Here is a 17,045-nt window from a genome sequence, read left to right on the forward strand (position 1 = left end):
GTGCTGTCATTTTGCAATGTGATGCCTGATATTTGTATATTTTTTTTGCTTTAAATTTATACTATATACAATTTAACAAGACATGCATTTTGAGTAAATTTTATCATAGAAGATTTTATTTTGTTTCTTTAGAAGAAAATAGAAGAGATTCAGAAGAAACTCAATTGATGAACATCTGTCTAAGAAGTCAGATGTTTATTTTACTTGAATTTTTTTTCTGTGTTACAAAAAAATATATTGATGTGCTTATTATTTAAGTTGATTTCTAATAATAATTGTACTGTTATAATTTATTCTGATGATTTAATCATCTAAACTGATCCGTGATGAAAACACATCTGTGTTTAAGCGTGTATTCTTATCTTGGTGGGGACCAAAATTTGGAAGTCAGCCATACTTGTTGGGACCAACAGCCCTTATGAGGACCAAAATCCCGGTCCCCACAAGTTTGAAGGCATTTTTGAGACTCAGAATGTAGTTTCAGTGACTGGGTTAGAATTGGGTTTTGGTTAACTTTAAGGTAAGGGGCTAGGGGAAGCATAATGCCAACTAGGTGTCCCCAAAAGCTATGGATACCCAACATATATGTGTGTGTGTGTGTGTGTGTGTGGGGGGGGGGGGGGGGGGGGGGTCCCTAAACACAGGGACTACCTCAACATTCAGCCCTTCTGACAACTTTCTCTTCCTGCTCATATACACCACCATTTTTGCCTGTTCTAACAAAAAATTAAGCAGCTGGCATTTGTTCTTCCTAAGACGAGTAAATCTAAAACCACAAATAAAAATAGTCACCCCCACATCTACCAAAGATAGCTTTCAGAAGCGCAAACAGAGCAATGAAACTGGGTCTCCCTCTGCTCACAGAATGGACATTTGTCTTCCACAGCAGCGTTAATAACAGAGACAAAAGAATTTACAGCAACAATGCCATGAACAATTCTCCACTGCAAGTCTGCATGCTTTTTCGTGAGGGGAGGTTTGTAAAGGGATCTCCATGCTGGTTTGATGTCAGGTGCTAAGGAGAGATGGGTCCTCCTCATTGTGTGCATTCAACTTGCCTTGATTGAAAGTTTTTACCAGCAGCCTATACAAAGTTTTCCAGGGGCCCCTTCCAGGGACACCCCCGCAACATCCACATTATCCAGTAAAGGACCAAAGCAGTTCTTAAAACCAGGAAACAGTCTGATGGAAAGATAAGGATCTAAATGATTTGGAAACAGAGTCCCAGCAAAATAACTTGCCAAACGTGAACACTCAACTCCACCTAATTTGCGTTTCCAATTATCGAAAAGCTGACCAACAACTCAAGTAGACCTTATCCCAAGCTGTGCAGCGAGTCCATCCGAATTATCCAGCCAGCTCTACCACCCTCTTCAGAGAAAAGACTTGTGCAGCATGGAGCCGTCTGGATAAAGTAGTCCTACCCCAGACAGGGTAATCCAGCAAGCTGCCAAACAGTGAAGGTTCTTCCAGCAACCAGTACAAAGATTCTGCCTGCTGTTGCATCCCTTTCCTCAGCAGAGCCCATACAGAAAAACACTCTTGTAAAAAGGTGGAAGAAGTGAAGCGTTCAGCTTGCTTGAGTCCATCAGAAACAGAGATAAATCCAAACCCATATGACCAAGCTGCTGAAGAATACAGCACGATACCCTCCTCCATACTAGATCTGTGGGTCCTGTAAGCAGCCTCTGAATAAACTGAAAGCGAAAAGCAGCCCCTCTACTGACCAAATGGACCAGACCTTGTCCGCCTTCCTCTCTAGGGAGAAAAAGGACACTTTGAGGAACCCAGTGCAACTTATCCCAAAAAAAGTCCACCAGGATCTTTTGAATGTTAGACAAGAGGGTAACTGGGGGATCAACACAAGTCAACCGGTGCCACAGAGCAGAAGAAACCAGATTATTGATAACAAGAACTCGACCTCTGTATGACATACAGTAAAAAACGAAAAAAAAAAATATTATAGTGCAAATTTGCAAATAAAACAGCATATGCATCAAAATAAACTATTTCCAGCAGTGCAATTTGAGTTCTAAGCATCACAGAAACGATAAAGAAAAGCATAAAGTCAAACATGACTTTAAAAAACACCAGTATACGCTTATAAGGCCCTAAAGGTAAAAAAAAACAAAAAAACAAAAAGCAAAATGGCGTCAATTCCGGTTTCGTGCAGGTAATGGCGAACATGAGCTAGTTCGCGCTGACGTCTATTCCAACGTGTTACGAACATCTGATCGGCTCGGCAAAGCGTGTTTCTGGAATATTATGTTGTTGTTGCTGCAAGTGCTTTTTATGCAGTTTTTGCAAAGCTATATGTGGAAGGAAACTGTGATTTAGGACAAGCTGATAGCATAAGATGTAAGTACAACTCCTCCGGTTTCATATGCAAAAAAGTTATTGCGCTAGCTTACGTGGTTCAGATTCTACAGGGATTTAAAAATAGTTACGCAAAACGGAGCGTGCCCGCTCCGACCGGTCTTAAAGGGTTAACTTGTGTTCTTAAGAATTATCTTCTTGATAACACACATCCATACTTTGTAAGTTATCCCATTTCTTTTTGGCCTGCAAGGGGGAAACTTTCCCCTCTGGGCCCATCTTCTCCAGAATTATCCTGATCACACAAAATAAATAAGAGAAGAGAGGAAACCATGGCAACTACTGTATGTTAATCCCTAAATCCACAAGTTTTCACTGCAGAACACCCGAGGAATACCATCTGGACATCACAGGTTCTGTACAGCATGAGGGTTAATAAAACCGTACTCATGTTAATATGATGTGTAAATTGATTTATTCTTATACCTCCATGCCAGAGTGGCCAAAATCATTACCCCAGGGAAGAGGTGATCATTATCTCTTCATTTTAATAAATTGAGCCGTTCTTTGTTCTCCACAACAATATTACAAAAAGGTTAATTCGCAAAAATCACAATTGGCTGTATGTAACCAGCAATACATCAAAGTTTGGTGCAAGGGGCACCGAAGAAAACTATTTGCAAAAGATGTATACAGTGAATATTAAAATGTTTAAAAACTAATCTGATATACCTGACATAATTTTGAGTATAATTAGTTTCTATTTATGTGGATATAGTACATGTGTAGCATTCATTTGATTTTGACTCAAATACATTTACATTTTTAATGGTAAATACCAAAAAAAAGTGTTTTTATAAGAAACAGTTTATTTAAAAACATTCAGGAACATTGTACATGTACTGTTTAGTATTTAAGTGGTTGCAACCTGTTACTGTAGTGCACAAAACAAAGTCATGAAACATGTCACCAATATAAAGGCAGTAGAATTTGAATTATAGATCAAATACATTTTATGAAAGTTTGACCATATTTGACCCTAAAGAAGAGGTCAGAGGTCCAAAGTAACCTGATATTTACAATCCCCATGTATCATTCCCTACATGCTGTCAGTACCAACAATGACACAGTTTTATATGAATGGCTCTATATAACATTATCATTACTCTGACTTTCAGGTTGATCTGTTGAACTCAGGGAGAGGTCAGAGGTCAAACGTGACATGATATTTAAAATCTTTATACTTTATAAATGTTGTTACACAGTGCACTTGTACAAGTGTACAAGTTTTAAGAATTTTGTCAATTTTCCACCAACAAGTCATAAAGTTGACCTTGGTGGACGCAAACCAGATTTCAATGGATTGTTATAACATCATCCTGCTCTACAGCCTACAGAGTTTTTAGAGCTGTTTACAGACAGAACGTAATGCAAACACTACCAAAAACATGAGCTCCTTGTTGAAGGTAATAAGAAACTGCTGAGCTATCTACACATGCTCTGTAGTGATCTGATGCAATATGCAATCAAGGTCAATCGTCCCTGTGTTCGTCATGCTCAGTGTTTATCTGATAAACACCAAGGAATGTGCAGCAGTGAACGTTAGAAACTGATCAGACTTGAGTGTCTGGTTTGCAGTGACTCGTTAATCATTGTCTCAGTTCCTGTTTCCTGCTCGGCTCCAACGATTCATTTCACTTTAACAGCAACAGTTTGGATCACTGTGTCTTTATCTGTGGTAAGTCTTTTTTTATTTATTTGTTTGGTTCTTTGTTGTTTTGTTGTTTTGTTTTTTGATTCAGAGAACAAACAAACAAGAACCTTATAAAAAAAACACTGAAATGTGTGGTTAAAGAAAAAAAAGTGATTTTTTTTTTTTGTTGTTTTGCTGTCAAACCGTGAGCACATACAAGATGAAACATGTCTGTCAGTTGTTAAAAGCTCCAAATGTAGCAGCAAAGTGTGAGAAAAGCTGTATTTATGTTTATAAAGAACTGTTCTTGGAATCGTGCAGAGACCTGCACTCAAAGCAGGACTTTGTCCCATCGAGGTGACTTAAAAGAAACTCTGAGCTTTCAGTTTTAGTCATGTACCTAAGTTGCACTGCTATGGAGCAGGTTAATTTTAAAATAAAAGATCATAGTCTAAGCTTATCTGTGTTTCTGGTGAGTGTTTGATGGGTCATCTCCAGCCTTGGCTGAGTCTTTGTGCTTTTCTTTAATGTATTTGCCAAATAGAGATAAAACACAGAGCTGACTGCAGCAGGTTTCTCAGATTTTCTTTCAGGCTGGTGCTGATTGCTCTGCTGTGTACAGAGTGGGCGGAGTCAACTCAAATGAATTGTTTCGGTTTCTTCTCTGAAAATGACTGCTTGATACAAACTCTTGAGAACAAAAGTCAGTTTACTCCTCAGAAAAAATCCTGAAAGTTTGGAGGTGTTTTGTTGATTTTAAGCTTTAGACTCATCAGGTTTGTTCTGCACTCTGTCAATCATAGCTAGAGAGCTCACTTTTCTGCTTTCAAAGGAAAATATAGTAGGGGCTGGATGGGTGAGAGCACTAGTCCAAAGACTCACAGTTCATGCTGAAAAAAAACCCAAAAACAAAACCGGTTACCCTGATGATGACATATCACCCGCAGTCAGTTGTGGGAGTGTGAGAGTCAGGCATTAGTACAATGTCAGCAATGTTACTCTAGTCAGTGAAACACAGGAGCGTTTGGCTGTGTTATAGCTTGCAACATGGATTTTTGCCAGAAATCTTCTTTTTTAAAATCTAGAGTCTTTTAGTCTTTTACTCATCCATAGTCTGCTTATGCATTTTGCACCATTTCGATACCTTTGTGTACAAAAATCTACAGTCTCAAAATCTGCCAGAAAAACCTCAACCAGCAATATTTCTTCTGCTTTTTTTCATATATCACTTGTATTAAAGTATTCACAAGTATTAAATTATCTTCTGGATTTTAAGCCTTTAAATGCCACTTTAAATGTTTGAATCATTTACTATTTATTGAAAAAACTAACAATTTTTTTTTTCCATGTAATAAATAGCATGAGGATGGACATTGGGGATGATTAGGTTATTGGACATGTCAAAGAACAGACACAAAATGGATTGTATTGCATTATTATTTTTTGTGTAGTGCCTCTCGATACAAAAATGCCCCATTCACTTCTACTGAAACCACATTCTTTAAATCTCTCTGCCATCGTAGTATAACACCATGCATCTTGTAATGTCAGGATTTCCCTAGCACCTGTAAGAATAATCTCTGTCTGTATGTTCTTTGCTGATTCCAAGAAGGATCCACAACAGTGAACAGAACTAAATTATTGAAGGCAGACTCATCGATGCAATTGAAGAAGAGGACAAGAGAAAAACATAAAAGTCCTTCCTCACCAGTCACAATATTTAAAATAATTTATTTTTTAAATAAATGCATGATCATTTGTGGTTTCTACTTATAATCCTGATATACAGTTAGCTCTCGGTTTTTGGTGCTCAGAAGGAGGACATGTAACTCACTGCCATGGTGGTGGCTGTGAATGCAAAAAGAGATGAGAAGACAGCTCTCGCCTTTGTCAGCTTCAGCGTTGGAGGGAAGCTCCGGCTTCTTTGCCTTGATATTCCCTACCAGTATTATTCATGCTCTGCTGATACAGAGTATGGATGATACTGGGCAAGGGAGTAGGTTATGAAAAAATTATAACAAGTAAGTTTGACAACCTGGAGCCTCCTTGTGTTGATAAGGACAATTGAGTCGGTCATCAAATCGGAGGTTGGTGCTTACTACCTGACGTGGTGGCCCTGAAGATTGGTTACCCATTATGCTCATCCCACAGGATGGGATGAGGATAGATTCCCCTTTGGACTGATACACATCTGCTAGGATGAGAAGTCATGTGTACTCAAATCTCTTCACATCACTACATCCTGACATCGAATGCCTAACTTGAGGTTTGTCATTTACATAATCAACAGCATCATGTCAGGAGAGAAGAAAAGGTCAAAAGAAGAGGCCACATGATAGATTTTTAAAATTGAATATCTTGTGGGCCCTGGCATCATGCTGGGGGATGCCTGAATGAAGCACAACATCTACGCCACGTAAAAAAAAAAATTGCAAGTACAAGTATTGAAGTATAAGTAAAAGTTCAAGTATTGTATTTTGAGGAGAAATTTATTTTGAGCAAAGAAAGGCTCAATTTGAGTGAACAAAATTTATTGCTGCGTGCAAACAGTGTATTTCAGTGTTTGCTATTATCCATATACACATACAGTCCCTCTAGCTCTGTTTTTGCATTTGCTCTTGGTCAGATCTCTGGGGACCTGCTCGCAGTGTGTCGCTCGCACTCTCAACATCTCTGCTCCCTGCATGTTCAACTCTTTCTGCACACCGTTATATTTGTACTACAAAACCAACCAATAACAGACTTGGATGCAAAAACTTATGATTAGCTGTTTTTGTCTCCAATCAGCTTGCTCGCTACTGCATTCTGGGAACACTGTCCAAAATGTATCTAAATCCAGTGGCGTGGTTTGGTTTAAACTAGCTTAAAACCAACAATAGTCTTAAAAATACATACTGTAAAATAAAATGATTAAACATACTAATCAAAAATGGGGCGGTTTCTCAAATTTCAAGCAAACGAGCCCGCACTCGCGTTCAGACTTCGCAAGTCCAGACTTCCTGAGAACGCCAGTTTTTACTGCCATTCCCTCTTAATTTAACTGTGATTAATATTTGCAATTGAAATTACACATGATGTAGATTTTTTTTTTAAAGATAACTTTAAAAAGCACTTTGGCCAAAATTCGCTTTTACATATCATGTTTCATAATGTCTAATAAACTTCATACAGTTAAGCACAATGACTCACTACATGACAGAAACACAAGCTTAATCTCTCTCTCAATAAAAATTGTACACATGTATGCCTGAATAACAACAAACAGGTGAGACGTTAGAACGCTTTTGTTTTTATTTTAGTAGACACACAAAACTGACAATAGATGGCTGGATTTTGGAAGAGAATTGAACAAATATTTAACATATAATCTGATCATTTTTGTAGCAGCCTTCAGGATCTCCATGTATTAACATGCTGTTATTGCTCCCGGTGAAATGTTTCCTCCTGAATTTAAATATTTTTATGTTAGATTTAATTCAGAGTCAGCTGTTTAACTAAGAAGAACATTTTACATCAGGGGATATGACGGGTGAAATTCAAAATAGACTGACAGCTCTCCAAGTAAGACTTCAGTATTAAATAAAACGGTCCAGTTATAAAGCTGAACTTTAATTTCAGCCAAACCAATTTACTCAGGAACAAATCAAACACTGAAATAAACCAAACATGAACATTTAGAAGTTATCTAAGTGACTTATATATCATGTTTAACCCGAGTAGCGAAAGACCGAGAGGGAAATGAAAAATGATGAAAATGATGCGCTGGGATTCTGTGCCTTTACCACCCAGTCAGCTGGTGGGTAAAAGCCATCTCGAAAAACGTCAGAGCACTTTTGCAAATATGTGATGTCTTGATAAATCAAGCAGATATTTGAAGTTTACACAGCAAAATTCTCACCTGAAAGTATCTTAAAAGTGCCAGGGCTCAATGGCCCGTGAAAAAGGAATGGACTCAAGCACAGAACCAAAAACCAGAGGCTGAGTGGCGGGCGATGGAAACTATAGCGGACCAGGAACACTGGAACAAAGGAGATAATAATCAGAGTGGTCCACGGCGTTGTAAATTAATCTAAGATTTCAAAACTAAGAGGTCTTACATGGCTGCAGGTGGAGATTAGCTGGAGGAGGAGGTGAACTAGATGAAGGTGAGTACAGAGTGCGATGTGGGTGTGCAGGGAGGCAGGCAGGTGAGGATGGCAATTTGTGAGTGAGTTTTACCAGCTGCAGCAGACCAGAATCCTGAAACGTGACTATGGCGAGAGTTGGAAAATATATCCAGGATATATATATATATATATATATATATATATATATATAGGAAAAAAGGGTTAAGCAAAACACGCTGAAGAACTCAAGACAAAATGTGAGGGAGAGAACTGACTATGGTGAGCAGACAATCTGGCAAAGGTTCATTGTGAGCGCTTGTCATAAATACTGCTGGAGTAATTGCCAACAGGTGAGGAGCAGGGAGGAGCAATGAGAGCTCCACCCAGGGGAGGAAAATTACTCAGACTCACCCAAAACATGACAAGAAGTTTATTTTGTGATCCAGAAGAAGTAATATTTCAAACTTTTTAGCCGCGTTCCTCCGCCATTGCCTTGTTTGAGTTTTGGACAAAATGCATTCTGGGATATTTGTCTGGGGTTAGCTACAGTAGCTAGCGAGCTGATTGGAGACCAAAACAGTCAATCAAAACTTTTTTGTGGGGTCAATTTTCTCTTTAAGAAAACACTTATTTTTAAAATTGCCAGCTGTGCCGTAAGTGAGCTGAAGCTCTTTCTCTCAGATGAGGAATGGCCATGGTGGCAAATGCAACTATAGCTAAGAACATTTTTTTACACCCTTATCAATTAATTTTATTTGATGGAATGGCTCATGCAATTACTGAAGTCCTGCTCTTGCATACATACACCAAGAAAACTGTATGCATTATATCTACACTTTAAACATAAATAGATGTGTTTCTATTTCTTTTCTGTCTTCTTCTCTCTGTTTTCACCTAACACTCTACTAACTAACTAACTGATAAAACCACACCCTCAGTTTCATATCACTCCTTGTACACAGTTAGTTATATTTGACACCTTTCACAAACATAATGTCCTTGTTCATTCCTAAACTCCTCAACACGGAACTCACAGCATGTACGATGTTGAAACATATTCAACTGTTAAAAAACAGCTTTGACTTAAACTTTCAATTTGATTAATTTGTTCATTTAAACAAAGTTCAACTCATTTTATGAAAAGAACTGACCTTTGATAATAAAGTCAACACAGGTTATTGTTTAACAGAGGGTTGGGCTGAGAGTGTACATTGTTTTATTACAACCTACTTTCTTTGAGCTGTGGGGATGGTTTTAAGCAGTTCAACGGGTATGTAGATTTTTACCATATAAGCTACAATGTAATCATTTCCTTCTTTATTTATTTTGATTATTTACTTACTTTACTTACTAAATTATCTAGCAGGTGTTTATAATACATAAAATCTGATTAATCACATAAGCATTTACAGTTACCAGAGGCACAAAGAGTGTGTAAGCGGAAACATTTTTTGTAGTGAAGGAATGAAAGTAACATAATTATTATTTTTGGAAACTTGTGTATTCATAAATATTTAGAATGTGTATTTTTAATTACATGCTGTTATTGGTAGCTACTTAGAGAGTTTGCAATTTGAAAAAAAAAAATCCATATCTTCTATCAGCATTAAATAGACAGTAAGTCTATTAATTGCAGACAGGACAATAGAAACCATGACCTATGCACAGACACAGCTTATTGGAGGAGGACCTCATGGATATACTGAACTCAATATTACTTGTGTCTCTTGTCTCTCTACTTTCATCGCTCTATTAATTTGATCTCTTTAGCGGTTACTAGTAAGAGTAGATGTGGCAACCAGAAAATGTGAAAGAGGCACAATACAACAGCCAATGTTTTATCACTGTTTATCAACAAAAACATACTTTTGTGCAAATTTTCACAGACCTTTGATTTTGTAAAAAGTGCTTTTGTTATTTTGCTTGTAGTATAATGACTTCGTAAAGATGAGTAACTGGGCTGTGTCCAGATGTCATGGTAGCTCTCATCAAGAGCTAAGAAGAAAAAGTCAACAATTCCCAGCTTGTCTTTCAATTGAATGTCCAGATTTCCTGCAATGTTGTTGATCTCTCTTGTTACTGTTACTCCTGGAAAGGAGCACATTTCCAAATGATTAAAAATAAATTTAACATAATTAAATACTTTTTTCAAATGTGATATTACCGTGACACTCTACAAATCAGTCTTTCACGGTTTCATTTTTTTCTATCGGAGAATGGCTTAATATAAAAAGGTATGTGTTGCTATGCCCCCCCCCCCCCCCCTTTTTATTGTTGCAGACATCTAGAATGAGTCCTATAAAGAATAAACATCTCTTGGTTTTGCATCATGTTGTTGCCGTCCTCCTTTTTCTAACACAAACTTGTGGTGGTAAGTTGCACACAAACATTTATAAAATCCACAATTTAAAGTTCTTACCTGTAGTCTTCCACAGATGATGGAAACACACACTGTAACAGCACCAGTTTATGTTGATGTAGTTAAATAAATCAATTACACAGTTTGCTCAGACTGATCTTCACAATTACTAAACTGCTGAACTGTATGTGTCCCTAAATTTGTTAGGTCAGCATCAGATGATTGGTCCAACTCAGCCAGTAGTGGCCATGATTGGTGATGACATCATTTTGCCATGCCACCTGGAACCTGCTGTGGATGCTGTTGACCTGACTGTGGATTGGTCCAGAACTGACCTCAAACCTAGATCTGTCTATGTGAGGCGAGAGGGTGTGGAGCTTCTGACTGAGCAGAATCCTTTGTACACAGGAAGAACATCACTCTCTGTCAACAAACTGCAGTGTGGAGACGTTTCATTAAAACTCTCCACAGTGCAACTCTCTGATGCAGGAACATACAAATGCCTTGTACCTAAATTTAATGCAGAAACTGTGGTGATGCTTGCTGTGGGTAAGTTTCATTAAATTTAGATTAATTTCTTCACTTTGCAATTTAGATGTGAAGAAAGACTTTAAGCAATATAGATATTGAGGGTCAAAGGGCACTCAGAATGACAAGAGGGATAAAGGAACACTCGGGTCAGCTACAATAGAAAGTGGATCATTCACAGAGGCATATGAGTTGAGAATAAAAGTGCATTTATTCTGGGTAACCAAAATAGCTCTTACTTGGGCTAGAAAATACTTCCTGGACAGATATGTGGACTGAGCATATTGACATGAACATGACAAGGGAATGACTACAGAGTCATTGGCATTCTGGTTTTCTGGCCATTAGGGCACACAACCTGACCAGTGTAGCACATGGAGCAGCTGGGTTATTAAGCAGTACAACTGTTAATAACCCAGCAAATAAGAGAGATACATAACAAAAAAAAAAGTACTTAGAATCACAGGGGATTTGTGCACCCACTAAATGGGCTTTTTGCCGACCGAGGGGTATCTGGCCCCATGAGAAAAACACTTAAGCCAAGGAGGCCCTTTTACCAAGATGAACCAGAGGAAAGCTGATTTGACAAAGAACTACTTGGATAGGTACAAGTTAATTTCAGTCTATATACAGGAACTTTGAAAAGAGAAAATGGAATAAATAAGAAAGATTATTAGAATTTTGACCAGTTAGATTGGCACAGTTGATGTCACATAGCATTGTGCCTCTCTATAAGCTTAAAAGGACAATTTGAGTTAAGGTCAATAAGAGAGACATTTGGGCGAACTGTAACTATTTTAAGAACCTTTTTTTTTAGATATATATTTTGGCAACTACATTTCAATATTTTGTCTTTCATTCTTTTCTTTGCAGGTTCAGTTTCCTCACCAGTCATAGAACTCACCAATGTCAAAAATGAAATGGTGTTAGAGTGTAAATCTAATGGCTGGTATCCAGAGCCTCAGATGTTGTGGGTGTACAGTGAGGGAAAACCCATTTCTGTTGAACCTACAAAGAATGTCAGAGGTTCTGATGGCCTCTATGCTGTCAGCAGTAAAGTGACTGTGGAGAAAGGACAGAGCTACAGCTTCACCTGCAAAGTTCAACAGAAGAATATCAGTCAAATCAAAGAGACACACATTCACGTTTCAGGTAGAAATGCCTTTTTTTATATCACTCACATTAATTTTCAGTTACAGAAAGTAGAATCTAGTATATTTTGTCTCCTTGTATTTCAGGTGATCTCTTTATGGTCCAGTCTAATACTGCTGTTCACATTACCATCAACTTGGCTGTCTGTTTAATAAGCATCGGCACAGTAATCCTAATATGGAAATGTGAACAAAAGAAAACCAGTAAGTTCAAACTTCATGGTACTTTTTACCCCAACCTCAAATTATCATCAGACCTTTTTAATGTCTTGTTTTAATGTAACTGCCTTTAAAATTAAGGGCTAAGAAGTACAAACGTGATTCAAATAAAAATGACACAAAGACATAAACAGTTATGTTAAAGGCGCTCGAGGGAAAACAGTGGTTAGAAACTGCAGAAATTATAGTGATTTACTAGCAAAATTGGAGGCTCTCAGCAACTTTACTTTTATAAAGGAATATAACCCTGTGTCCTGTGTTGTAAAGAGATGTGTTAAGACATGCAGAGTTGGTCCCATCAGTGCAGACTGACTGAGATTGATTGCAATATCTTGACTCTCTGTCTGCATTTATGAACTAAGTGTCAATTATTGGCAAGTGGTTGCCCGTCTGTCGGAGAGTAACTAGACTTCGTTCAAGTCACGCTGTGATTATTTGTTGGCAGTTTGCATCCCATTAGCAACCTGTGCAATTGCCTTGTGATCAGAAGTGGAGTATAGACCACCCTCAACCTCTAGAAGACCAACTGGTTGCCACAACCACCTGCTGAATGTGTAGAAATTCCACACGAGGAAGTTGCCTTCCTATTGTTTTCCTCTAGTGTGACTGAGACATTTTGGGGGCAAAGGTAAAAATATTTGAGGAAATCACCGACTGTAAAATTATAGTTATAGCAACAATATAAATGAAAACTTTGTGCTTTATCCTTGTTGTAGGAATTGCAACCAAAATGTTCTCACTCGTTTACTCATATAAACAAAGCAGTGAAAGAAAATTAAATGTGAAAATTAGATATGCATGAATAGATGTGATTTTGAATAAAATTGGCCAAACCTCTCTGATTCACACGTAGCATTTTCAGTACATCTAATGTTATTTTAAATATTCTTCATTAGTGATTTCTGAACATCTATTTTCACTGAATTTTGAAATACATCTGAAAGTCAGTCCTTCTCAAAAGAAGACTTTTGTTCTAGACTCTACATTGTTGTAGGGTGGTAACCATAGTGTCAGTCTCTATAGTAATGCTTCAAATGTTTAATGTTTATTTCCATTTATATTTGATTACTGGTATAGTAAATTAATACTGTCAACACATGTGAACACATAAAAATGACTAATATGTTGTCCCTATTTTCCAAATATTTTTTTTCCTGCAATTTTACTCACACAGAAATCAGCAAACATGATGAGGATGAAAACAAACTACATCAAACAGAGATGGAGGAAAAATTACAGAGAGAATGTGAGGAAAAGAAAAGACTTGAAGATGAGTTGCAGAACAAGGAGGAAGATTTAAAACATGTCAGACAAACCATTGAAAAACTGATGGAGCAGAAGACATTTCTGAAGGACCAGAGAGAAAAACTCAACACACTACTGCAGGAGGACAAGGCAGGGATGAAAGAGGTCATGAAAAAAGAGAAAGAAACTCCAATAACTGACAAAGAGAAAAAAATGCAGAAGCGTGGAGATAAAAAAATTGACCTGGAAAAGAGAACAGAAGTACACGATGAACTGTTAAAGATGACAGAAAAGCTAATGGAGGAAACAGAGAACATTATAATCCAAATGACAGAAAGAAAGGGAAAACTAGAAAAAGACAAGGAACAAATTATTAAACACTTGAGAGAGAAACAAGAAAATGAAAGAGATTTAGAAGAAACTGTCAGAGAAACAAGCGAGAAACAATGAACAGGTGTGTAAGTTTTTCTTTAAGATATTTCTTGCTAAAGTCACACGTACAAACTGTCGTGTTGTGCCTTCAGTTGTGAACCTAAAACGTTTTTTTGCTTTTCTTCCTCAGCGCAGGACAGAGTAACACGACAAATAAAACATGGATTTTTCTGTTTTTTCCTCTTGCTGTCATTTTGCAATGTGATGCCTAATGTTTCTTTATTTGTTTGCTTTAAATTTATACTATATACATTTAAACAAGAAATGCAGTTTTACTGTATTTTATCATAGGAGATTTTGTTATGATAAAATGTATCAACATTTTTGTGATCCTTTAAATCTTTTGTCTGTGTGTAAGTAAGAATTACACTGTGAGAGGAAGAAGAAAATATGTCTGTATTGTCGTGAGACCTGGGGTAGAATGAGACTGAAGTCCCCCCTGGCCGCCTCCACATCACAGCTAAGAGATATTGAAGGTCTTAATAGTCAGACTTATGTGAGTAAAAGTGATCAAAGTTCTAAAACAGAGCTTTCATCTATTTCCTAATAATTAAGCATTTTATTCTTAATCAAGATAAATAAAATACAAATGTAATTAATATACTAATGACAAACATAGTTTGAGTAATTGAAATAACTGTTTTAATGTCTGAGTTTTGTGGTGAAATGTGTGAGTGCTCATGAGCAGCTTCAACCGTGGCAGTTTTGTTTCTAATAACAGGCCTCACCAAGAGTCTGACCTGTGTGTGTGTGTGTGTGTGTGTGTGTGTGTGTGTGTGTGTGTGTGGGGGGGGGGGGGGGGGGGTGCAGGATGGGGGTGAAAGAGACACACTGGAACCACTAATCTCAGAAAAGTGTCTGACTACAAAAATGTATGATTTAATAAAAGAGGGTTTCTTTTAAATAAATTAAAAAACTGTTAATTAGCAGAGTTTAAAAAGGTGAAAGAAAGTATTCCTCTGTATTTTAATTGAAAAGAGATTATGTTACAATGAATCTACATGTGAAAATGTGCTAAAAACAAATTCTGCATGTTAAGAATAACAAAGGAAACGTAATAAATTGAATTTAAGGTTTAAAAGTACAAACGTTGTGTTAAATCATGTAGGTCAGACATACAGAGAGACATAGAGAGACAGATAAGGTGTGGGTGGACATCGGATGATTAATGTCAACAATTTGACTGGATGTCCAAAATGTGAAGATGTGATGCCCAGCAGGATAGGATGGATGGGTTTAAAGACCACAGAGACCCGGTGTTTAGAAAAAATGCATCTCAGCTGTTCCGATACTACTGACTACAGGTTTTCGCTTGGGCAGTGGTTGTTCTTCTCTCCTGGATCGGCTGGAGCTTTCTTTAGGTGCCTTTCCAGCTTTGACAAAAGTCCAGCTGGGGTAACCACATTTACTCAGGGCCTTCTTGATGTGCTGGTCTTCTGCTTCCCTGGCCACTGTGTCAGTGGGGATGGTGTTCACTCTGTGTTGTAACGTCCTAATGACGCCCAGTTTATGCTCCAGTGGATTATGAGAAACCTTAAATACTGCTCCATATGCTTTGATTTACGGTAAACATCAGCTTTTAGATGTCCCCCATTACTGATGGAAATCCAGCAGTCTAAGAAGGCTAACCTGCCACTTTTCATATCCTCCCTGGTGAATTTGATGTGTTGGTCCACCAAGTTAATGTGATCCGTGAATTGTGGTACGTCCTGACATTTCATCACTCATCAAAAAAGTCATATGGATGAGTAATGAAACATTTCTCCCACTGAAAATGCCATGTCCAGATGAACAGAATCAACTATCAGAGTTTTGCTCACATCATTTTTTTCTCCACACTTACTGTGTCCTTATTTATTTTACACTCAAGCATACATTACTAATAATGCAAGCACATCATATAATTATGTCAGCAGTTTCTTCCCAACATCAATAAAATATTAAAGATCGTGATAATACTCTGAAGGAATTTTTGCTCTAATATCATATATTTGCCTGTTTTTTTAATAATTTGAAAAAAAATGTTTTATGTTCGCAAGTGCATAAATATCTGAAGCTTTATGGAGATGATTTGATGTGGTTATTCAGCATGTAATTAAAGATTATTTTCACTTTTGAAATCCAAAGTAAAAATAATATTTTCACAGAAGAACTCATAACTGCATCAATAAATAAATAAATGCTAGAACTGATTTATGGTGTAATATGTCCAGTGACATCCTTATTGTCTGAGAAAAGCAAATAATTTTAGGAACACAGTAAACAAAATAAACAAACAAACACAGAAAAACTAAAGCATATATTTACATTGGAGAGACCAAACAGCCACTTCATAAACACATGGCACAACATAGAAGAGCCACCTCCACAGGACAAGACTCAGCAGTCCATCTGCATCTTAAGGATAAAGGACACTCTTTCGAGGATGCCAATGTTCACATTTTGGACAGAGAGGACAGATGGTTTGAAAGAGGAGTGAAAGAAGCCATCTATGTCCACTGTGAACGACCATCTTTGAACAGAGGCGGGGGTTTACGACACCAACTCTCTGCCATCTATAATCCAGTTTTGAGATCCCTTCCAAGATGCCTTAACGCCCACTCACACCCTGGGCCATCTGACCTCAGGAAATCACATGATAGGGTGGGATTAGTTTTTACAATGAGCTCACCCGAAACTCTGGCTGATTGTGACCTACACCCGTTTTCACACTTTGGCTCGTGTGATTAGGTAGAGGATCATTAGGGGGTCCATTGTCCCTCCTGGAGGGTTACTCCCACAGGGTTTAAATCTGGGACTCTCCACCATTTGACCCTAGAACTGAAGAAGCTTCCCGGATGAGAGGTGAAACGTCTTCAAGCAACTTGAAGAAGTCCAGACACCTATCTTTCCAAGCAACTTAGACTAAGATGTTCTAGCTTTATGGAGAGCTTTTTTATAAAGCAGCAAACTATTTCTCCAGACTAAATGAAGATCTTCTAAATTTGTGACACGCC

At 37.6% G+C, this 17,045-nt stretch overlaps 1 protein-coding gene across 3 annotated transcripts; it reads left to right on the forward strand.

The window, feature by feature from the left end:
- The first annotated feature begins 3,969 nt into the window (after window positions 1–3,969).
- LOC146713525 (butyrophilin subfamily 3 member A2-like) lies at window positions 3,970–14,783 on the forward strand. Of its 3 annotated transcripts, none has more exons than XM_085448664.1 (7): window positions 3,970–4,054; window positions 10,396–10,486; window positions 10,682–11,023; window positions 11,876–12,154; window positions 12,241–12,357; window positions 13,547–14,071; window positions 14,180–14,783. In XM_085448664.1, exons 2-6 carry the CDS (start codon window positions 10,405–10,407, stop codon window positions 14,065–14,067), a joined length of 1,341 nt encoding a protein of 446 aa, XP_085304790.1. In that variant the 5' UTR covers window positions 3,970–4,054; window positions 10,396–10,404; the 3' UTR covers window positions 14,068–14,071; window positions 14,180–14,783. The 3 variants fall into 3 exon arrangements, with proteins under 3 accessions (XP_085304790.1, XP_085304781.1, XP_085304772.1); XM_085448655.1 differs by having other exon boundaries at window positions 3,995–4,054; window positions 14,185–14,783; XM_085448646.1 differs by lacking the exon at window positions 3,970–4,054 and adding an exon at window positions 9,290–9,385.
- The last annotated feature ends 2,262 nt before the right edge of the window (window positions 14,784–17,045 follow it).

The sequence above is a fragment of the Copadichromis virginalis genome, linkage group LG3, assembly GCF_057382275.1.
Source record: "Copadichromis virginalis isolate Kocher_CV1m ecotype Utaka linkage group LG3, C_Virginalis_male_GT1.1, whole genome shotgun sequence".
Taxonomy (NCBI): Eukaryota; Metazoa; Chordata; class Actinopteri; order Cichliformes; family Cichlidae; genus Copadichromis; species Copadichromis virginalis.

Excerpts from the sequence above, each read along its gene's own strand:
- LOC146713525 (XM_085448664.1), top strand. The coding sequence starts at position 10,405 with ATGAGTCCTATAAAGAATAAACATCTCTTGGTTTTGCATCATGTTGTT. Across the intron at positions 10,487-10,681 it reads TCTAACACAAACTTGTGGTG|GTCAGCATCAGATGATTGGT; the intron begins GTAAGTTGCACA and ends TAAATTTGTTAG. Across the intron at positions 12,155-12,240 it reads GACACACATTCACGTTTCAG|GTGATCTCTTTATGGTCCAG; the intron begins GTAGAAATGCCT and ends CTTGTATTTCAG.